Here is a 17022-nt window from a genome sequence, read left to right as displayed (position 1 = left end):
CTATCTAGGTTGGTCATAACTTTCTTTCCAAGGAGTAAGCGTCTTTTAATTTCATGGCTGCAGTCACCATCTGCAGTGATTTTGGAGCCCCCAAAATAAAGTCTGACACTGTTTCCACTGTTTCCCCATCTATTTGCCATGAAGTGATGGGACCACATGCCATGATCTTCGTTTTCTGAATGTTGAGCTTTAAGCCAACTTTTTCACTCTCCTCTTTCACTTTCATCAAGAGGCTTTTTAGTTCCTCTTCACTTTCTGCCATAAGGGTGGTGTCATCTGCATATCTGAGGTTATTGGTATTTCTCCTGGCAATCTTGATTCCGGCTTGTGCTTCTTCCGGCCCAGCGTTTCTCATGATGTACTCTGCATATAAGTTAAATAAGCAGGGTGACATAGATCTATTAAATGTCCTTACTGAATATTGTTCTTTGGTGCTAGTGACCTTTCCCTACCTGTTTGAACCAAGTGAAAAAGGTTAATAAAGCTCTACAGTAAAACAATCTGACTAAAAATAAAGCTGCATACTTAATAGAAAGCCTGGCCCTTTGGTTATAAGTGGGAGAATATAACTGAATGTTTGATGAATGCAGAACTTTCATAAGATTTGAGACTATACCAGTTCAAGTTTAAAATAAAGAGGAAAAGAAGTTCAAAACGTACAGATCACCAGATAAGAGTATAAATTATATGGGAAATTGTATATAAAATAGAAATTAGAGAGGTTTTGGGCATCCTAATGTTCCATCTATACTGAAGATATAAAAAATTAAAGTGTCTTCCAATTTTGTATTTTTAACCAGAGAAAAGTCGTTTTCTGTGAATACTTCTGTTTACCAAAACAACCACTGACTTGGTTCTAAAAGAGTTAGATTATTTAAGTCCTGTAAGAATTTCATCTGAAATAGTTTTAGCAGCATACAGTATCAGTAATTATGATATGAAGTCAGCATAACGTTTGCATCTTCTAAAACTGGTTTGATATTTGCTTAGTGCAGTTTTACCCAATGATGTTAGTGACCTTGAGAATTAAAAAAAAAAAAAGTTGCAGCAGTGTCCTGTGAAAGAAGTTTCTGTAACCTGAAGTTAATTTAAAATTACTTATGATTGTCACTTATTTTGGCTCCTAATAAAATCCAGTTACAATTTTAGGACCTAGCAAAATTCAGTTAAAATTTCTATTTGCTTTATTCAGAGTACGAAGGAGTAAATTTCCCCCCTAATTTGTTTATGGAGACCTACTTTTCATAAAGGACTTAAACAAAAGCATCTTGGGTCAAGGATTTGCATAAAATATTCGTTTCTCCCAATGCAGTTAAATGAATCCTCTTTCAGAAGATGTTCTTGCTTGCAAAGATGATCATAAAGTCATGCCTATTCCCACATGGAAGAAAATTTGTTATATGAAAATGCTCAAAGGTTTAGGACAACCTGGGGCAGTTTTTTGAGGAAGCTTCAAACAGCCCAAGAAAGAAAGGACTCTTTTGAGGATCAGAGTGATGCAGAGGCTTCTTGGAGCAAAAAGATAAGCCAGAGTTCAAAGGGGAAGACTTGAGTTAGGTAGGGCTTTCCTGGTGGCTCAGCTGGTAAAGAATCTGCCCGCATGCCAGAGACATGGGTTTGTACCCGCGTTCGGACGATCCCTTGGAGAAGGGAAGGTCTACCCTCGCCAGTATGCTGGCCTGGAGAATTCCATGGACTATCCATGGGGTTGCAAAGAGTTGGACACGATTGAGGGACTTTGACTCACTCACTGAGTTAGGTAAGTGATGGGAGGGGTGTTAACAGGAGTGGGTAGCTCAGTAGCTTTGGCCCAAGGGAAGGAATGTGGGGAGGTGAGCCTAGATAGGTCACCAGAGGTCCCTTCACTGATATGAAGGGATGTGGGATGTTATTGGCAGAGGGGAGTCACTGAAGTCTTCATAGGAATCAGATAAAGACGTTTCTGATTTAAGAAAATCATCATGACCACAATATTCTGGGTAAATTTAGGGTAGGAAGAAATTGTGGGCAGTCGTTTTAGGATGAGATGGCAAAACTGAGTGAAGAAAATTATACCTACCCTTACATCACCTGTAATTGCCTAAGATAAGATTCACCTGGAGAGCTTTTAATTATTGCAGATTATCACGATTTTCATCCGCGAGTGGTAACCCCAGTAGGACTGGCATCTGACAGGGAATTGATCATCTTAAAAACAGTTTCATGCGGTTTTATCTCCAGATGGCTGGGGAAATGCTGAATATTCATTGGAAGGACTGATGCTGAAGCTCCAATACTTTGGCTACCTGATGGGAAGACCTAACTCATTGGAATTGACCCTGATGCTGGGAGTGATGGAAGGCAAAAGGAGAAGGGGGTTGCAGAGGCTCAGATGATTAGATAACATCACCAACTCAATGGACATGAATTTGCGCAAACCGCGGGAGGCAGCAAAAGACGGCATCTTCACTGGCTGTAGTGTATGCTGTCCCAAAGAGCTGGACGCAACTTAGCGACCGAACACCACCACCACCACCTGGAGGAGGCAGGTGCTGCTTGCTTCCCGTTTTGGTCCTGCTTACAAGTATGAACCCTGCTACTAATATGAACCCAGCAGTTCCTGGAAGAGGGTCCCTGCTCACTTCAGGTCGTCTTAGTCAAAAGTGCCTTCATATCTCTCCGAACGTCAACTTCCCTAAATGAAAAAGGTTTGAGAGTGTCACTTTACCGTGCTATCTCAATCTGTCCTCCGCCTGTTACAGGCCCAGGCATAGAATGCTGGTCAAGGGGCGCTTTTCTTCTGGGAGCTGGCGGATTCGACACACGGAGCCCTGGCCCCAAGACCGTCGGTGCCCCTGATGATCCTGGGGCTTGCCGGATCGTGGACTACAACTCCCAGCATGCTCAGAGCCCCGCCCTCATCCTGCCAGGTCTCGCGTGAAGTGACGCAGCCTCGGGAGAGTTTATCAGGGAGGCTGCCGGCCGCTGGTATCCTGTTCTCCCTCCCAGGTTTGCGTCTGGGACCTGTGTCGCCACAGGCACAGCGCCGCTCACACCATGGCTTGGATCCGGACTGCGCAACAACCTTTCGAGAGACGTGGGTCTTTGGAGCCTCTTTAGTCCCGGGCCGCAGGCAGCTCCGCGGCAGCGGCGGACGGAAAGGTAACTGGAGGAGCCGGGCCTGCCCTCCCGGGGGCTCGGGCTCCGCTGCTGAGGAGGAGCCTGGCCCCCATCCCCGCCAGGCCCGGGCCTGGGGCCTCGTGCTGCCCTCACTCAGGCGGGCTTACTCAGGCTCGGAGCTTGGCTGGACCGCACCGTGCAGCTTTCGCTCCGCCTTCTGGGGGGGGGTTTCCTCCCACCGCGGGGTTCCTCAGCGATGACGCCCCCGCGGCCCCGGCCCCGGGCCCCGCCTCTGCCAAGCCGGCCTAGTCCTGGACAACCCTTCCTCGCCTTCAGCTCCCCAGCCTCCTACTAGCCTTGCCCCGGGAAACCATCTTGAGCCAGCCCCTGCCCCTAATCTCCGCGGTCTTTCTTAGCCTCGCTGGGTGGAAGAGGCGGTGAGTCAGCCCAGGCCTTTCGCCTCCTGGTGGCGTTGTCTTGCATCTGGTAAAGGAGAAGTCAGAGCTCTGCGGGGCAGGGGGAGGGCCGGGCCCCGGGAAGTGAAAGGGGAGGTGGCCTTGTCGGAACGCTCCCTGGACTCCGAGGTTGACGGAACTTTGGCTTCTGCGATGCTCTTTACTAAGTGTTTGCCGTCTGAGCTTCATCACGGTAGGGGGGTCAGTGTAGCAAGTTGAAAGCAAATAACGGCTTCCTCAGAGCTTCGTTTGAACTCGGAGAAATGGGGCTGAAATCTGCCTTACAGATGGGCCACTTATCTGTGACCTTGGACAAGTCACTTCTCCTTTTTAGTTTCTTTCTTTTAAAGTGGGAGTAATCAATGGATTGCTCCAAGGGTTAAAACACAAGATAAGCGTTGTCTGAGTATCAGTCAGTACTAGCAACAAAGAATGAATTTATTGACTTGGTCCCTAGCCCCTTGCTGTGGGTCAGGTTATTTTGACCCTGAGCCCTAACTTACTGAAAAAATGAGTATAGTATCTCTTTTCAGGTTGTTATGGCAAAAACATGAAATACAGGGCGATGTTTGGCAGACTCTGCAGGGCTGTGCCAACGCTGGTTGTTTGTTGTTCTCAGAACCTCTGGAATGGATGGACTCTTCCTGAGCAGTTTTGCTAATTTGCAGCAGCTGGACAATGCTCCTCATTAATAGCTGTCTGTCGGCATAATCGTCGCATCACCTCTCTCTGGTAAGGGGACCTTTTCACTGTGCATGGCATCTTTGTCGTATCATGGGTGTTAAGATCAGTGACGGGCACGCTGAGTCCTTTGACTTCATCCTTTTTTTTTCCTCCCTTGGCATGTTTGTCACTCATTGGCTCTTTTATGTGTTAAAGCCATAAAACTGTGTGCCTGTTGAAAGAACAGCATTGGAGCTAGTCTTTGGTGTTCCCTGTAAGAAAATACCCTTTGTTATTTTTATTAGGTGGCGGGGAACTCAGCTCAAAATCTGTGTAGGAAAAGTGCCTGGATCCCAGTCTTTCAATGGCTTCGAGACAACCAGAAGTGCCTGGTAAACTTAGTTCTTTTTGGTAAAGTTATGTTTTACCCTTTAAGGTTTTAAACTAGACAGAAACCACTTTTTCTGAACCAGATGTTAATAGTTACTCTCTGCCATTCAGACTTACTATTTAAATTATGCCAGTCTATTGTCCTATTAATATAATCCTATTAATGATTAGTATTATCTTATTATCACATTAAGTCTTATCATATTATCTTATTAACCCACCCAGGGTGTGAACCCAAAATCTAACTTGAAAGAGTACCTTTATTGCACTTAGTAGTAGTAGTTAGTAGTTTGTCGCGCAGTCGTGTCGACTCTTTGCGACCCCATGGACTATGTAGCCTGCCAGGCTCCTCCCTCCATGGGATTCTCCAGGCAAGAGTACTGGAGTGGGTTGCCATTTCCTTCTCCAGGGATCGAACCCGGGTCTCCCGAATTGCAGGCAGACGCTTCAACCTCTGCGCCACCAGGGAACCCCTATTGCACTTAAGGGTATGACAGATTTATCACTTTCTTATGTATCAAATCAAAATTCAGAATAGTTCTTGTACCAAAATGACTAAACTCACCGCTTTTTTTTGTGAGGAGGAGGCAGGAGATTGGGAGGAATGAAAGTCAAAGCAGAAAAGACACCAGCCTGATTTCAAGGCAACTTGAACTTAGTTATGAGGATATTCACTGCAATTAGTGAGTCCTGGGTTCTTTACAGGGTGGTAATTTCTGGGTTAGTGAAGTCACTGATCCTTCCTTGGGCTGTTTTAGTGGGAGTGGTTAGTGATTTTTAAAATCTGAATCACTCAGTTTTTAAAACAAATTAAAAAAATCTGTTTATCATCATCCTGGCTGCACTGGTCTTCATTGTGGTGTGCGTGCTGCTTTCTCCAGTTAAGGTGCACGGGCTTCGTTGCCCCATAACGTGTGGGATCTTAGTTCCTGGCTAGGGAGTGAACCCCTGTCCCCTGCACTGGAAGGTGGGTTCTTAACCACTGGACGACCCGGGAAGTCCCTGAATCAGGTTTTGATTCTCAGTATAGGTGATAGTGCCTGTCTCTCAGGGTTACTGTGCAGGTCACACATCAAATAAATGAAAATTGTGAATCAAAAGTTAATATTGAATAGTTACTTACTGCCCAGAAAAATTTTTGTTTTCTCATATATGGGAATATGTGTGAAAGTCCCTCAGTCGTATCCGACTGTTTGCGATAGTCCATGGAATTCTCCAGGCCAGAATACTGGAGTGGGTAGCCATTCCCTTCTCCAGGGGGTCTTCCAACCCAGGGATCCAACCCATGTCTCCCGCATTGCAGGCAGATTCTTTTCCAGCTGAGCCACTGGGGAATATATTTCCTCATAAATACTACCTGACTTTATTATTTTTAGGAAGGCTATTGGGATGTCTTCGGAGAAGGCAATGGTACCCCACTCCAGTACTCTTGCCTGGAAAATCCCATGGATGGAGGAGCCTGGTAGGCTGCAGTCCATGGGATCGCGAAGAGTGGGACACGACCGAGCGACTTCACTTTCACTTTCATGCATTGGAGAGGGAAATGGCACCCCACTCCAGTGTTCTTGCCTGGAGAATCCCAGGGACGGGGGAGCCTGGTGGGCTGCCGTCTGTGGGGTCTCACAGAGTCGGACACGACTGAAGTGACTTAGCAGCAGCAGCAGCAGCAGCAGCACTGGGATGTCTTTAAGATGTTTGTGAAATTGCTCCCAAATTAAGTGGAGGGATAGGAGTCTCCCCTCTGTCTTTTGGTACAGATCCATCCTGGGTCTCAGCCTTCCATCAGCTTGTGCTTCAGTTTGTCTTTCGTTGTGGTTGTGCTGACTGTAAACTCCCTGTGGGCGTCTGGGCCCCAGGGTTGCATGCACCAGGTTGCTGCTTGAAGGGTGGGGAGCATGGAGGGTGTGAGTGCTGGCTGATTTCACCTCACACTTGATAGTGGGGTGTTGTTTAAGATCCGTGCCTCAGTTTCCCAGGCTGGAAAAGGGGAAGAACATCTGCTTAATGAGGATTAGAAAAGATGAGGGATGTGTGCTTAACAAGGAAGGGTACTTGGTCATTGTTATTTGCTTATGTGTGTGTTTTGAGTGAGATAATCCACATACTATACAATCAGCCATTTTAAAGTGAACAGGTCAGTAGCGATTTTTAGTGTAGTGACAAAGTTGTGCAACCATCACCACTGTAATTCCAGAATATCTTCTCACCCCCAAAAGGAAGCCTTGTCCCTGCAGTAGTCATGCCTTATCCCTGCTGTGGCTCCTCCCTCCACCCAGTTCCAGGCAACTACTAATCCTCTTTCTATGGATTTGTTGGTAATTGTTACAAATCATAATAGTAAGGGTAACTGCTTGTCCCCCTCTGTGTACATAGAATGTCTTTGCTGGTTTGGGACTTAACTGCCACACAGGTTGATGTTTTGGAGAAAGTGGTTGTGTAATTATAGCAAGAGGAAAATGTCAGCCTGAAGGCAGGATTGGGGATTAGTCCTGATTTGAAAGGATCCTCAAACAAAGTGAACTTTGCTCCCTGGTCTGGTAGAGCTGAGCGCGCCCTTGAAGTGGGAGCCTGGGTCAGGGTGGGGCGTTCCAGTGGGCAGGAATAGCAGGGTCAGCTGGTAGTGCTTTGAGAGAATGGTTGCCAGTAGTTTCTGGATGGACGTTGCCTCTGCTCTTTTGAGTCATAGGGAACATTTGAAACTGTTTTGGACGCTGCTGGACACCCAGTGTGTCCAGCATGTCATATTGCTCTTGTTTTCTGAGGAGATGTAGGGAAGGCAGGATTTGTCACCACTGAGCCTTCATTCACTCATCTATAGTATAAAATGGGAACAAGACTTCATATTTTTTGGGGGGGGGGGGTGGTGCAGGCCATGAGGCTTATGGAATCTTCGTTCCCTGACCTTGGATTGAACCCGGGGCCTCAGCAGTGAAAGTGCCAAGTCCTAACCACTGGACTGCCAGGGGATTCCTAAGACTTCATATCCTCAGTTTTGCCTGAGTTGAGATGCTTGGGATTGCCACGGGGGCAATGGCCTAAAGAATACAAGCTTTGAAATCAGGTGGGTTTGGGTTTTGATTCCTTACTGCACTTTGAAGTTATGTGACCTGGCTCAGGTAAATTGAATTGTTTGGTTTCCTAATCCATGAAGATGGATTAGGGCTGCTGTGTGGGTGAAGTGGAGAATCCAAAGTGGCAGGCTGAGAGGAAGGGCTTTGTCCTGTTTCCTTACCTTGCCTGGGTTAGCTCTTCCAGAACCAGCCGCTACTGCTTTGTCCCAGAAGTGTTTCAGAGCCTTCCTGCCTACAGACAGATTAGTTTAAAGCTACCAGTATGTTCAGCTGGTGAACCCATCCTGACCGGTGTCTCTGTTCTTAGCTCTTGAGCCTAGTGGGCCTCTAGGCAAGATGTCCCTGCCCATCGGGATGTGCCGCCGGGCATTCAGCTATGATGATGCCCTCGAGGACCCTACACCCATGACTCCTCCTCCATCGGACATGGGCAGCATCCCCTGGAAGCCAGTGATTCCAGCGCGCAAGTATCAGCACCTCGCCAAGGTATCTGGCCCTGCCGAGTGCCGCTGGCAGGCCCAGCCCCTCCTTCTCCCTCCTGTGCTCCTGAAGCTGCCGGTGGCTCCCAGCACCCAGCGAGTGGGGCACCCACTCATCTCTGTACATGTTAATGTTCTCTGTGGGGTTGGTGGGCCTCTTCTCCTTTATCATTTGAAACTAGGGTGGCCTTGTCTTCTCCCGTTACCCGCCCCTGCTGTTTCCACAGTATTAAGTCCAAGCTCCTTAGTCTGGCTTTGCATGATCCTGGTCCTCTGAACACCATGCCCCCCACATGCTGTGATCCAGCCTTGCCAGTTTCCTAAGATTTCTTGTGCTTAATAGGGTGTTTGATGCCTCTGAGTCTCTGCTTGTCACTGCTCCGATTGCCTGGAACAGTCCCAGTCCCCGTCCTGTCGTCCTGTTCCATCTGTCTGACAAACGGCATCCTTTGAGTCTTAGCTCGATATCAGTCTCTTCTGTGGTCTTCCTCTGTCCTCCCAGTAAGCCGTCCCCCTGCTTTTCAGGTCTCCAGTGTCCTCTGGACCCTGTCAGCATCCCTGCTGTGTGTACGGCACCCTCCATTAGCATCCTGGGGGCAGGGCTGCGTCTGATCTGTACCCCTCTGCAACATCTGGTGGAGGGCGTGGCAGACGTGCTGCACTGCTCCTCGTGCGACCCTGTCTCGGGTGCCCGTCCTGTGCCGTCCCCGGGGAGCTGCCTCCCCATTGGCCCTCCTGCCGCAGGCCCACGCGCCGATCTGCACTCACAGCCCTCTGTGCAGCTGGGCTCATGCTGCTTACATGTTGGCTGCAAGCGTGTTATTGGAGCCTCTGCTTCCTGACTGTCTGTTCTCACCTCTTGACTTCTCACGACCAAGATGCCGGAAAGTGGGCCCACTGCCTGAATTAGCTGGTGCTCCTGCTGCTGCTAAGTCCCTTCAGTCGTGTCCGACTTTGTGCGACCCCATAGACAGCAGCCCAACAGGCTCCCCCGTCCCTGGGACTCTCCAGGCAAGAACACTGGAGTGGGTTGCCATTTCCTTCTATGCATGGAAGTGAAAAGTGAAAGTGAAGTCACTCAGTCGTGTCCAACTCTTAGCGACCCCATGGACTGCAGCCCACCAGGCTCCTCCATCCATGGGATTCTCCAGGCAAGAGTCCTGGAGTGGGGTGCCATTGCCTGAATTAGTTAGCCTTGCCCAGTTCAGGTGACTCCTCCTCACCCACACCTGCGGTCGTGCTGCACTGTGGGGTCGTGTGACGGCTTGGGTCCTGAGGGCAGGTAAAGCCCCCGTGTAAGCAGCCCTGGGGGTGAACCCCGAACAGCCTGTGCCCCCGCCGTGAGCCTGGCCTCACCCCCGAGCCAGCGTCTCATGTGAGAGATGAAAATACTTTTGTCATGGAGCTGCTGTGGGGATGAAAGAAGAGAGAGCGGGGAGGCTCCCATCTTCCGTGTGGAGCCGATGCTGTGACTGTGGCTCCCAGCCCACCTCTCTCGGTAGAGCCGTATCTGAGCCTTCCTTTCCAATGGGGGTGCCCCACTCACCCGCGCCCGCCCTGTCAGGCTCTTAGAATGGGGCGCCTCTTGCCGTCGCCATGAAGGCGTCCCCTGCAGCTCCAGGCACATTCCCCACATCAGTCATCTACCAAGGTCTGACGCAGTCAGGTGTTGAGGTGGAAGCACTCGGTGTAAAAAGTGCTGGCAGTACCAGGAGAGAAGGGCCCGGCAGCCTGCCTGTGGCGCCAAAGCAGCAGGCTCCCGGGACTGGAGCAGGAGATCAGGGCGGCTCCTGATGGGGCTTGGGGCTTGGATGGCGGCCCACCACCCTCTGCATCTGTGAAGGCTCCTGCTTGCTTCACGAGGCAAAGAATGTGCGTCCAGTCTTCGGTTGTGCCCCAGCTGGGACAGCTGACGTTTGGAACAGCCGCTCTCCACGGGGAGCCCAGCCTGACTCTGCGTGCATGCTTCCACTGGTCCTGACTCTCTACGCCCTAGGCATCCGCGTCCCCACCCGCAGCTGTCCTCCAAGTGAGGAAGCAGAGGTTTATTTAGGTTTTACTTCCTTCTACTCCCCTCTATTCTGACCATCTTTCCTCTCAGCTCCTTTGGAGAAGCAGAGAATAAAGAGGAAGCCCACTTCTCTGCTTCCAGTCAGCGCTGAGCACCGCGTCAGGTGCTGAGCTGAGGGAAGGCAGCATGCTCCAGCTTGCTCGCGTGAAAGATGAAGCACTATGGAGACTTTCTGGTTTGTTTTAAATGACCATTATTGGACCTTTAGAGCCGTGGTCCAGAAAGTGTGGTCTTGGGACCTGCAGCATCAGCATCACTTAGGGGGTTGTTGGAAATAACGTTCTTGAGCCCCTGCCCAGACCTCCTGAATCCCCTCTGCGTGCCCAGCAGCCCTCCAGTGGATGCTGGTGCTCGGCAGAGTTCCAGAACTACTTAGTAGATGCAGTGGTTAATCACGTAGGAATGGTGCTCAGGACACAGTCAGCACCTAGTGATAGGTCTCCTCTGCGTCCTTAGGGCATGGTAATACAGTGTATTGGACACAGTCCGGGACGACAGTAAAGCCCAGAGCTTCAGATTCTGGCTCTCCCACTTCTATGAATATATAAATACAGGCTCTTTGTATCATGTTATATGTGCTGTCGCTGTGCATCATATATATCTATATATATCTAACCAGGTGGGGAGGACAGCCCCCTTCACGTGTTTCCTCCTGAAGGGGGCTGAGGCTGTGACTCCGTGCCTGGCTCACGCGCCCCCTCCCCTCTTGAGCAGGTGGAGGAGGGAGAGCCCAGCGTCTCCCCACGCACCCCGGCCCTGCCGCCGGCCACTGACAGTGCAGAGAAGGCCCCTGTGGTGAAGGCCAAAGCGACCCATGTCATCATGAGCTCTCTGATCACAAGTAAGCCTCTGCGCCCTCGGAATAGAGTCAAGTGGGGCGGGGGAGAGCTGAGTCCCCGCAGCCAGCTGCCAGGGGCTCTGCATGCCCGCCTGCCTCAGCCTGTCCTCAGCGAGCCCCGCCGAGGCCAGCCTGGCTGCTCAGGCGGTGCCAGTGCTGAAGCTCCCTTGAGGCGGGAGATTGACCCAGCGCTTTTCCCTGTCCATCAGCGTGGCCTGGGGCAAGTTGTCTTAACTGTGGCGGCTGTTCCCCCTCCATGAGGTGGGGGATCTGGCCGGCAGTAGGTGGCAGGGTTAGATAGCACAGTGCTCAGGGGCTGCTGCTGCTGCCTTCTCAGGCTCTGCTAGAGGAGACCCCCTGAGGCATCGCCCACCTGCCCCGCACTTCCTTTTTTAAATTAAATGGCTCAGAGTTGTTCCTTTTCCTGGACCTTGAGGCACCAGTCTTTAGTCTTAAGAATATGTGATTTATGGTCCTGATGAGACCAGAAACAAGATAGCCTGAATTAGAAACATCCTGACAAGTTCTCTAAACTCAGTGGTTCTGGAGGGTCCTTGTAGTTGCTGTGGGAGGTTAACAGTTGCTAGATACAGAGCTCTGCTTGTCCGCAGCAGCCTCTGCCGGGGGCAGGGCACGTTGGAGGTCAGAAGCCCTTGTGTATGCGCTCGGGGAGGGTGCCAGTTAGTCTTGGGCAATTCCTGAAGAGCTCACCCAGGAACCAAAAGTTCAGACTCTTACCTGGACTTAGTTTCTTATTCACATAGAAATGCACTGTTTGAATCAGCAGCTACTGCTTGTATTTTGCAACCTTGAGAATGTGTCCTGGCAGTGTTAAGAAGCTTAGTCATTGTTCTTTCTGTGCAGTAGAACTTCTTTATTGAAAATACAGGTTACCAACAGCATAAAACATCATAGAACCCCAGTATATATTGTTATCACTCAGATACTTATTTGGCTTAGTTATGTCCACCTGTAAGCATATTTTTATATAATTGTAGGTATAATAAACCATTTTATTTTTTCAGCTAATACTGCCATGAACTTTTGATGTTGCTATAATCTTAATTTTTTAAAAAAAAGCTACATTTAAATTAGTGTATTGTATCCATGAAGAAGTCCTTTCCTGCTTTTAAAATTTTCAGGGGACTACCTGGCAAGACTGGAAAACACCTTTATACGTTTAGTGTGTGTGTATGTTTTCCCTTGCTTCTATTTCTGATGGAAATAAACTAGCCCCTTGGAAGGGGAAGAACTAAGTCCTGAAGGGCCTGTGGCATCTGCACTTGTGGCCCACAGCCGCCACATTCTCATCCATGAGGGGTGTATTACGTAGAGGGTACAGGTTAAGCAGAAATTCCAGTCGTCCAAGACATCACTGACACTGATGATGAGACGATCAGATGTTGTGCCAGGCCCTGTGGCGGGCAGCTGCGCGCACCACGGCAAGCCCTGCATCAGTAGACCTTGGCCAGTTCAAGGCACATTCTCTCTGGTTTGGATCTAAGTGCTACCCTGGTGCCGTCTGGCCTAAACGTGGCCTGGTTTCTCTTTGGGCAAAGGTCTTAGAGAGGGTGGTGAGTCTCCGAGAAAGCTTTGTATTGGAGAGCTTGCACTGTTTCTGAATGTCAGCTGCCTTTTCCGTGTTGCATGTCTAAATATGAATAACACAGAAAATGTCCTGGGGTACAAATGAGAGGACAGTAAGGAGTGTTTCCCTGGAGGATGGCCGGCTGTCTCTTTAGGAGTACCCTGCTCTTTAGCTTGTGTCAGGGGCCTTCCTTCTGCTCAGAGACGCTTTGTGGGAGATTCAGAATTGCTGCCATGATGCCTGTCTGGGGGATCCCCTCTCAGACGGCCAGTGTGCGCTCTTGCTTCCGGGGAGGATGGTGGCTATCTGTTACCTCCCCCAGGTTGCGATGGGAGGGGGCGCTGGCCATAACTGTCATGTCTTCTGTCCCCAGAACAGACCCAGGAGAGCATTCAGCGTTTTGAGCAACAGGCAGGGCTGCGAGATGCCGGCTACACCCCCCACAAGGGCCTCACCGCTGAGGAGACCAAGTACCTTCGTGTGGCAGAAGCACTCCATGTAAGCTTGTTCTCAGGAGCTGAACACACACACCCTCGTCCTTTACAGCCTGAGCGCGGCTGTGGCTCAGGAGTTCCCAGCGCAGCTAGCTGGGGGTTGAGGAGAGTGGTAGGGAGAGACTTGAATGAGGAATTTAGAGCTGGTTTAGTCCCCCTCCAGAGTGGTCGCACTTGAGCTGAAAGGTCCAGGGCTCTCAACCTCGTTTCTGCTTATCTGCCTATAAAGCTTGGGTTGGTGGGATTCTGGGCTGATCCGTGTGAGCACGTGATGGACAGCAGAGCCAGCGTGGGTCACTCTGTGTGCTGGTGAATGACCGAGGGTGAGAAAGGAGAGTTGGGAACCTCAGAGGTAACGCTGGATGGGAAGGAGTGTCAGGTTCTAATTTAATTTTTAAAAAATTAAGATAGTGTAGAATTGGGATGTTTTTGCTCTTTGATTTTTAAAATTGGAACGACTAATTTTCAGTAGGGCTTTTGTTGTTTAGTCACGAAGTCCTGTCTGACTCTCTGCAACCCCATGGACTGTAGCCCACCAGGCTCCTCTGTCCATGGGATTTCCCAGGCAAGAATACGGGAGTGGGTTCTCATTTTCAATTTCTCCAGAGCATCTTCCTGAGCCAGGGATTGAACCCACCTCTCCTGTACTGGCGGGCAGATTCTTTATCACTGAGCCACCTGGGAAGCCCCTTCAGTAAGGTTAATAAGGACCAAATAATTGTATCAATAAAATAGTTTTAAATGATTTCCTTTCAGGGACTATCATTTTATAATTAATGCTGCTTTGAAGATTTATCAAGCATTCATATTCACTTCATCTTATTAATTCTCTGACATAGACACTATTACCCGTGTTTTGTAAATGAAGAAACAGGGGTTTAGGGTTATGTATTTAAACATCCTGAGTATCTGAACTCAAATCTCTGGATACCCTATTCCCTGTGGATTCTTTCTCATATTCCAAAATCTTCTGAGAATTTGGCTCCTGAAGGGGCTTACTCGGAGGCATGAGATGCAATATATAGAAGGAGGAATAATGTAGAGTTAGTGGCCTGTGGCAGAGATACAAGACACTGGAGACGATGGTTGCCTTTTGTAATGAGTGTCCTGGATGATTTTTGCACACTACACATAAAACTATGCTGTGGGGAAGTCAGGGTTGGTTTGGTGTCCAGCTGAAGCTCTCAGACAAGACAGATGCTTCTGGAGAAGAGCACTGTCAGCCTTTGACACTGAGAACTTTCCAGGCTGTCATTCTGAATTCCCTTGCCCAGTTCACCCCATGTAACCATGGGACTGAATCTGGCACATCTTCTGCGTCTTGGCCATAGGAGTAGAACATGAGATGGCTGAGATGCCAGCTCACATAGCTTCCCATGCTGAGGGTGGAGAGGATTCACACGTGGGCACTGAAGCGTAGCCTGGGCATTGGCACACTAGCCACAGGGCATGGAGACGTGTGGAAGCCTTGGCCCAGGAGCAGTGAGACAAGCAGGCTTGTCTCCCTGGGAAACTGCTGGTCTGTGGTTAGGCGTCTATTTACTACACCCAGAGCACCAGGTGGCTGGGTACGGGAGGGAGAGGCTCACAGAGGGAGCGTTGAGCTGGAGAGAGTGGCGCGCTGAGGCTGGGCCTAGGAGAGGCAGGGAGGGGCGCTGAGGAGGGCCCGTGGCGGGGCTTCTGGCTTCTCCACTTACTGGCTGTAAATGTGCGGAAATCAGAAGCTCTGGTGTGAAGTTAGTACAGAGATGTTTGAGATGCATTTGATGAAAACATGTTTTTAAAAGACGGCCTTTAACCTAGCATGGCAGAGCCCGAAGAACATCTGTCCTGTAATCCAGATGGGGCACCTGTTAACATTTCCTTTTCCTGAAGTTAGTGTGAAGCAGGTTGTTTACACCCTCACTTAGCTGTTTTGTATCTGCTCTGAATTTTACAAAGTCTCTCTTCTTAACCCATGTGAGCAGAAACTAAAGCTCCAGAGTGGAGAGATAGCAAGAGAGGAGAGGCAGCCGGCTTCCACGCAGTCCACCCCGAGCAGCAGCCCCCAGGCCTCCCCTAAGCAGAAGAGCAGGTGAGCACCTCGCCAGCCCCAGCAGCTGGGGGCTCAGCCCGAGGCTTCCACGTCAGGGGCGGGAGCTGGTGGTCCCTGGCCTCAGCAGGGAACACTTCTAGAGCTGGAGCAAAAGGATGTGTTCCCTGGCATTTTATCCTTTCTCTTCCAGAGGCTGGTTCACTTCTGGTTCTGCCACAGCCTTACCTGGCCCCAGTCTTAGCACCATGGATTCTGGAAGCGGGGATAAAGACAGAAGCTCGGCCGATAAATGGAGCTTCTTTGGACCAAGATCCCTCCCGAAGTCTGAGTCAGGTGGGGCACCCTCTTCACTAAAGAAAGCAGCGTGGCGGGCGTTTGACCACGTATGCTGGTAACTGCCGACAGATCTTGAAATTGTCTGCTCTGTGGTTTACTTCTGCAGGAGGCTTTGCCATCCAAGCCTACAAAGGAGCCCAGAAGCCTTCTCCAATGGAAGTGATGCGCGGACAAGCCACCCGAAGGGCGGAGGAGCCAGCAACATTCAAGCCGCCCAAGATGGATATCCCAGTGATGGAAGGGACAAAACAGCTGCCACGGGCCCACAGCCTCAAACCCCGGGACTTGAATGTTCTCACACCCACTGGCTTCTAGAGCTTTCTGTCCCGGGGACTCTGCATCGAGGGTATCGAGCCCAGCTCCCTTTACCTTGGCTCTGACATAGGAAAAGTTTTGTCTTTGTGAAAATCAGACTTAGGCTAGATGGAGACATAATTGGTTTTTGCGAAACATTAGTGCAAAGCTTGTCCTTGTGTGGAAAAGCCATTTTGTATTGCTTTAATGTTAGACTAAACTTGAGCAGTGGTGTATGGGGACCTCCCCAGAACTTGGACCACTGCTTACTAGGTGACTGTCTGCATTGTTCCAAAACCAAGGCTTCAGGATTCCTTCACCACTGTCCAGGTGCGCGTGGACAGACCATGGCGTGGGGATGTCCGTGGACGAGTGCAGGCGACTTTGGTCCTCACAGCCGTGCTGGTGCTGGGTGCTCCGGTCTGGTTAGTCAGGAAACCCAAGGCCTGCTTGAGATCTGGGTACAGCTAGGAGCCAGCCCCGGCAGGGACCCCCCGTTTGTGCTGGCACCGGCGTCTCCTCGTGTCCTGGGGGACCTCGTGGGCCCCTGTGTCCCTCAGCCAGCCCTTGCTGTGGTACCTACTGCTGGGGCCTGTGCTGTGGGAGGGGTGCTTCTCTTCTGCGTGTCACAGAACAAACACTAGTCTTAACACATCCTTTGTTGCACTTTAAAGTGACATTAATTTAGCTTCCATTTGGTTGAAAACTTCCTAAAGGAGAAAATTCAGTCTACTGGCTTGCTATAGATAAATGGATGTTAAACATTTTTAAAGAGGTGGCAGCTGCAGTTGGAATGTAGTCTTGAGGTTCATGGGAAACTACTGTCTAGTTTGATTTTCTTGCTCCAGGCTAGGGCTTCAAAATTTTTTTCCTGGGAGGCGGAAGAATTAAAAAATTTCTGTATGCAATCATTTTCCCCTCAAATGAGCCTCATGCCTTTGTAAACATACCTCGCTGAGGAAGGAACTGGGGAAGCCACTCGCATCTCTCTTCACTGTACATGTGCAACCACTGTCTTGAACACCGTCTGTTCCTGCTGTCTTTTGCTTTGGACAGTATTGTGTCTACACAAGGAGCTGAGCTGACCTTCCCCCAGAGACACCCTGGAGTCTCAAATGATCAGAATTAATTTATTTGTGTCTTCTGTTATGCTTGTGTCTCTTACTTGTTTCGACAATAAAAATCCGTACTACTTTCTCAAATGTAGAT

At 49.8% G+C, this 17022-nt stretch overlaps 1 protein-coding gene across 11 annotated transcripts; it reads left to right on the top strand.

Annotated features, from left to right (window-relative positions):
• Positions 1 to 2914: 2914 nt before the first annotated feature.
• On the top strand, positions 2915 to 17010 carry LOC120853596 (putative monooxygenase p33MONOX). 11 transcript variants are annotated; one of them, XR_005718819.1, is made up of 10 exons: positions 2916 to 3141; positions 4174 to 4286; positions 4523 to 4609; positions 7986 to 8164; positions 10940 to 11069; positions 13028 to 13152; positions 15116 to 15222; positions 15374 to 15516; positions 15626 to 16511; positions 16596 to 17010. XR_005718819.1 is itself a non-coding variant. In XM_040227555.1 (9 exons), exons 3-9 carry the CDS (start codon positions 4582 to 4584, stop codon positions 15832 to 15834), a joined length of 921 nt encoding a protein of 306 aa, XP_040083489.1. In that variant the 5' UTR covers positions 2916 to 3141; positions 4174 to 4286; positions 4523 to 4581; the 3' UTR covers positions 15835 to 17010. The 11 variants fall into 11 exon arrangements, 7 of the variants coding, with proteins under 7 accessions (XP_040083494.1, XP_040083489.1, XP_040083496.1 ...); XR_005718820.1 differs by having other exon boundaries at positions 2928 to 3141; positions 10943 to 11069; XR_005718821.1 differs by lacking the exon at positions 4523 to 4609 and having other exon boundaries at positions 2915 to 3141.
• The last annotated feature ends 12 nt before the right edge of the window (positions 17011 to 17022 follow it).

Source organism: Oryx dammah, unplaced genomic scaffold (genome assembly GCF_014754425.2).
Source record: "Oryx dammah isolate SB20612 unplaced genomic scaffold, SCBI_Odam_1.1 HiC_scaffold_26, whole genome shotgun sequence".
Lineage (NCBI taxonomy): Eukaryota > Metazoa > Chordata > Mammalia > Artiodactyla > Bovidae > Oryx > Oryx dammah.
Note: the sequence above shows the minus strand (reverse complement) of the source record. Positions and strands in the feature narration are given on the sequence as shown.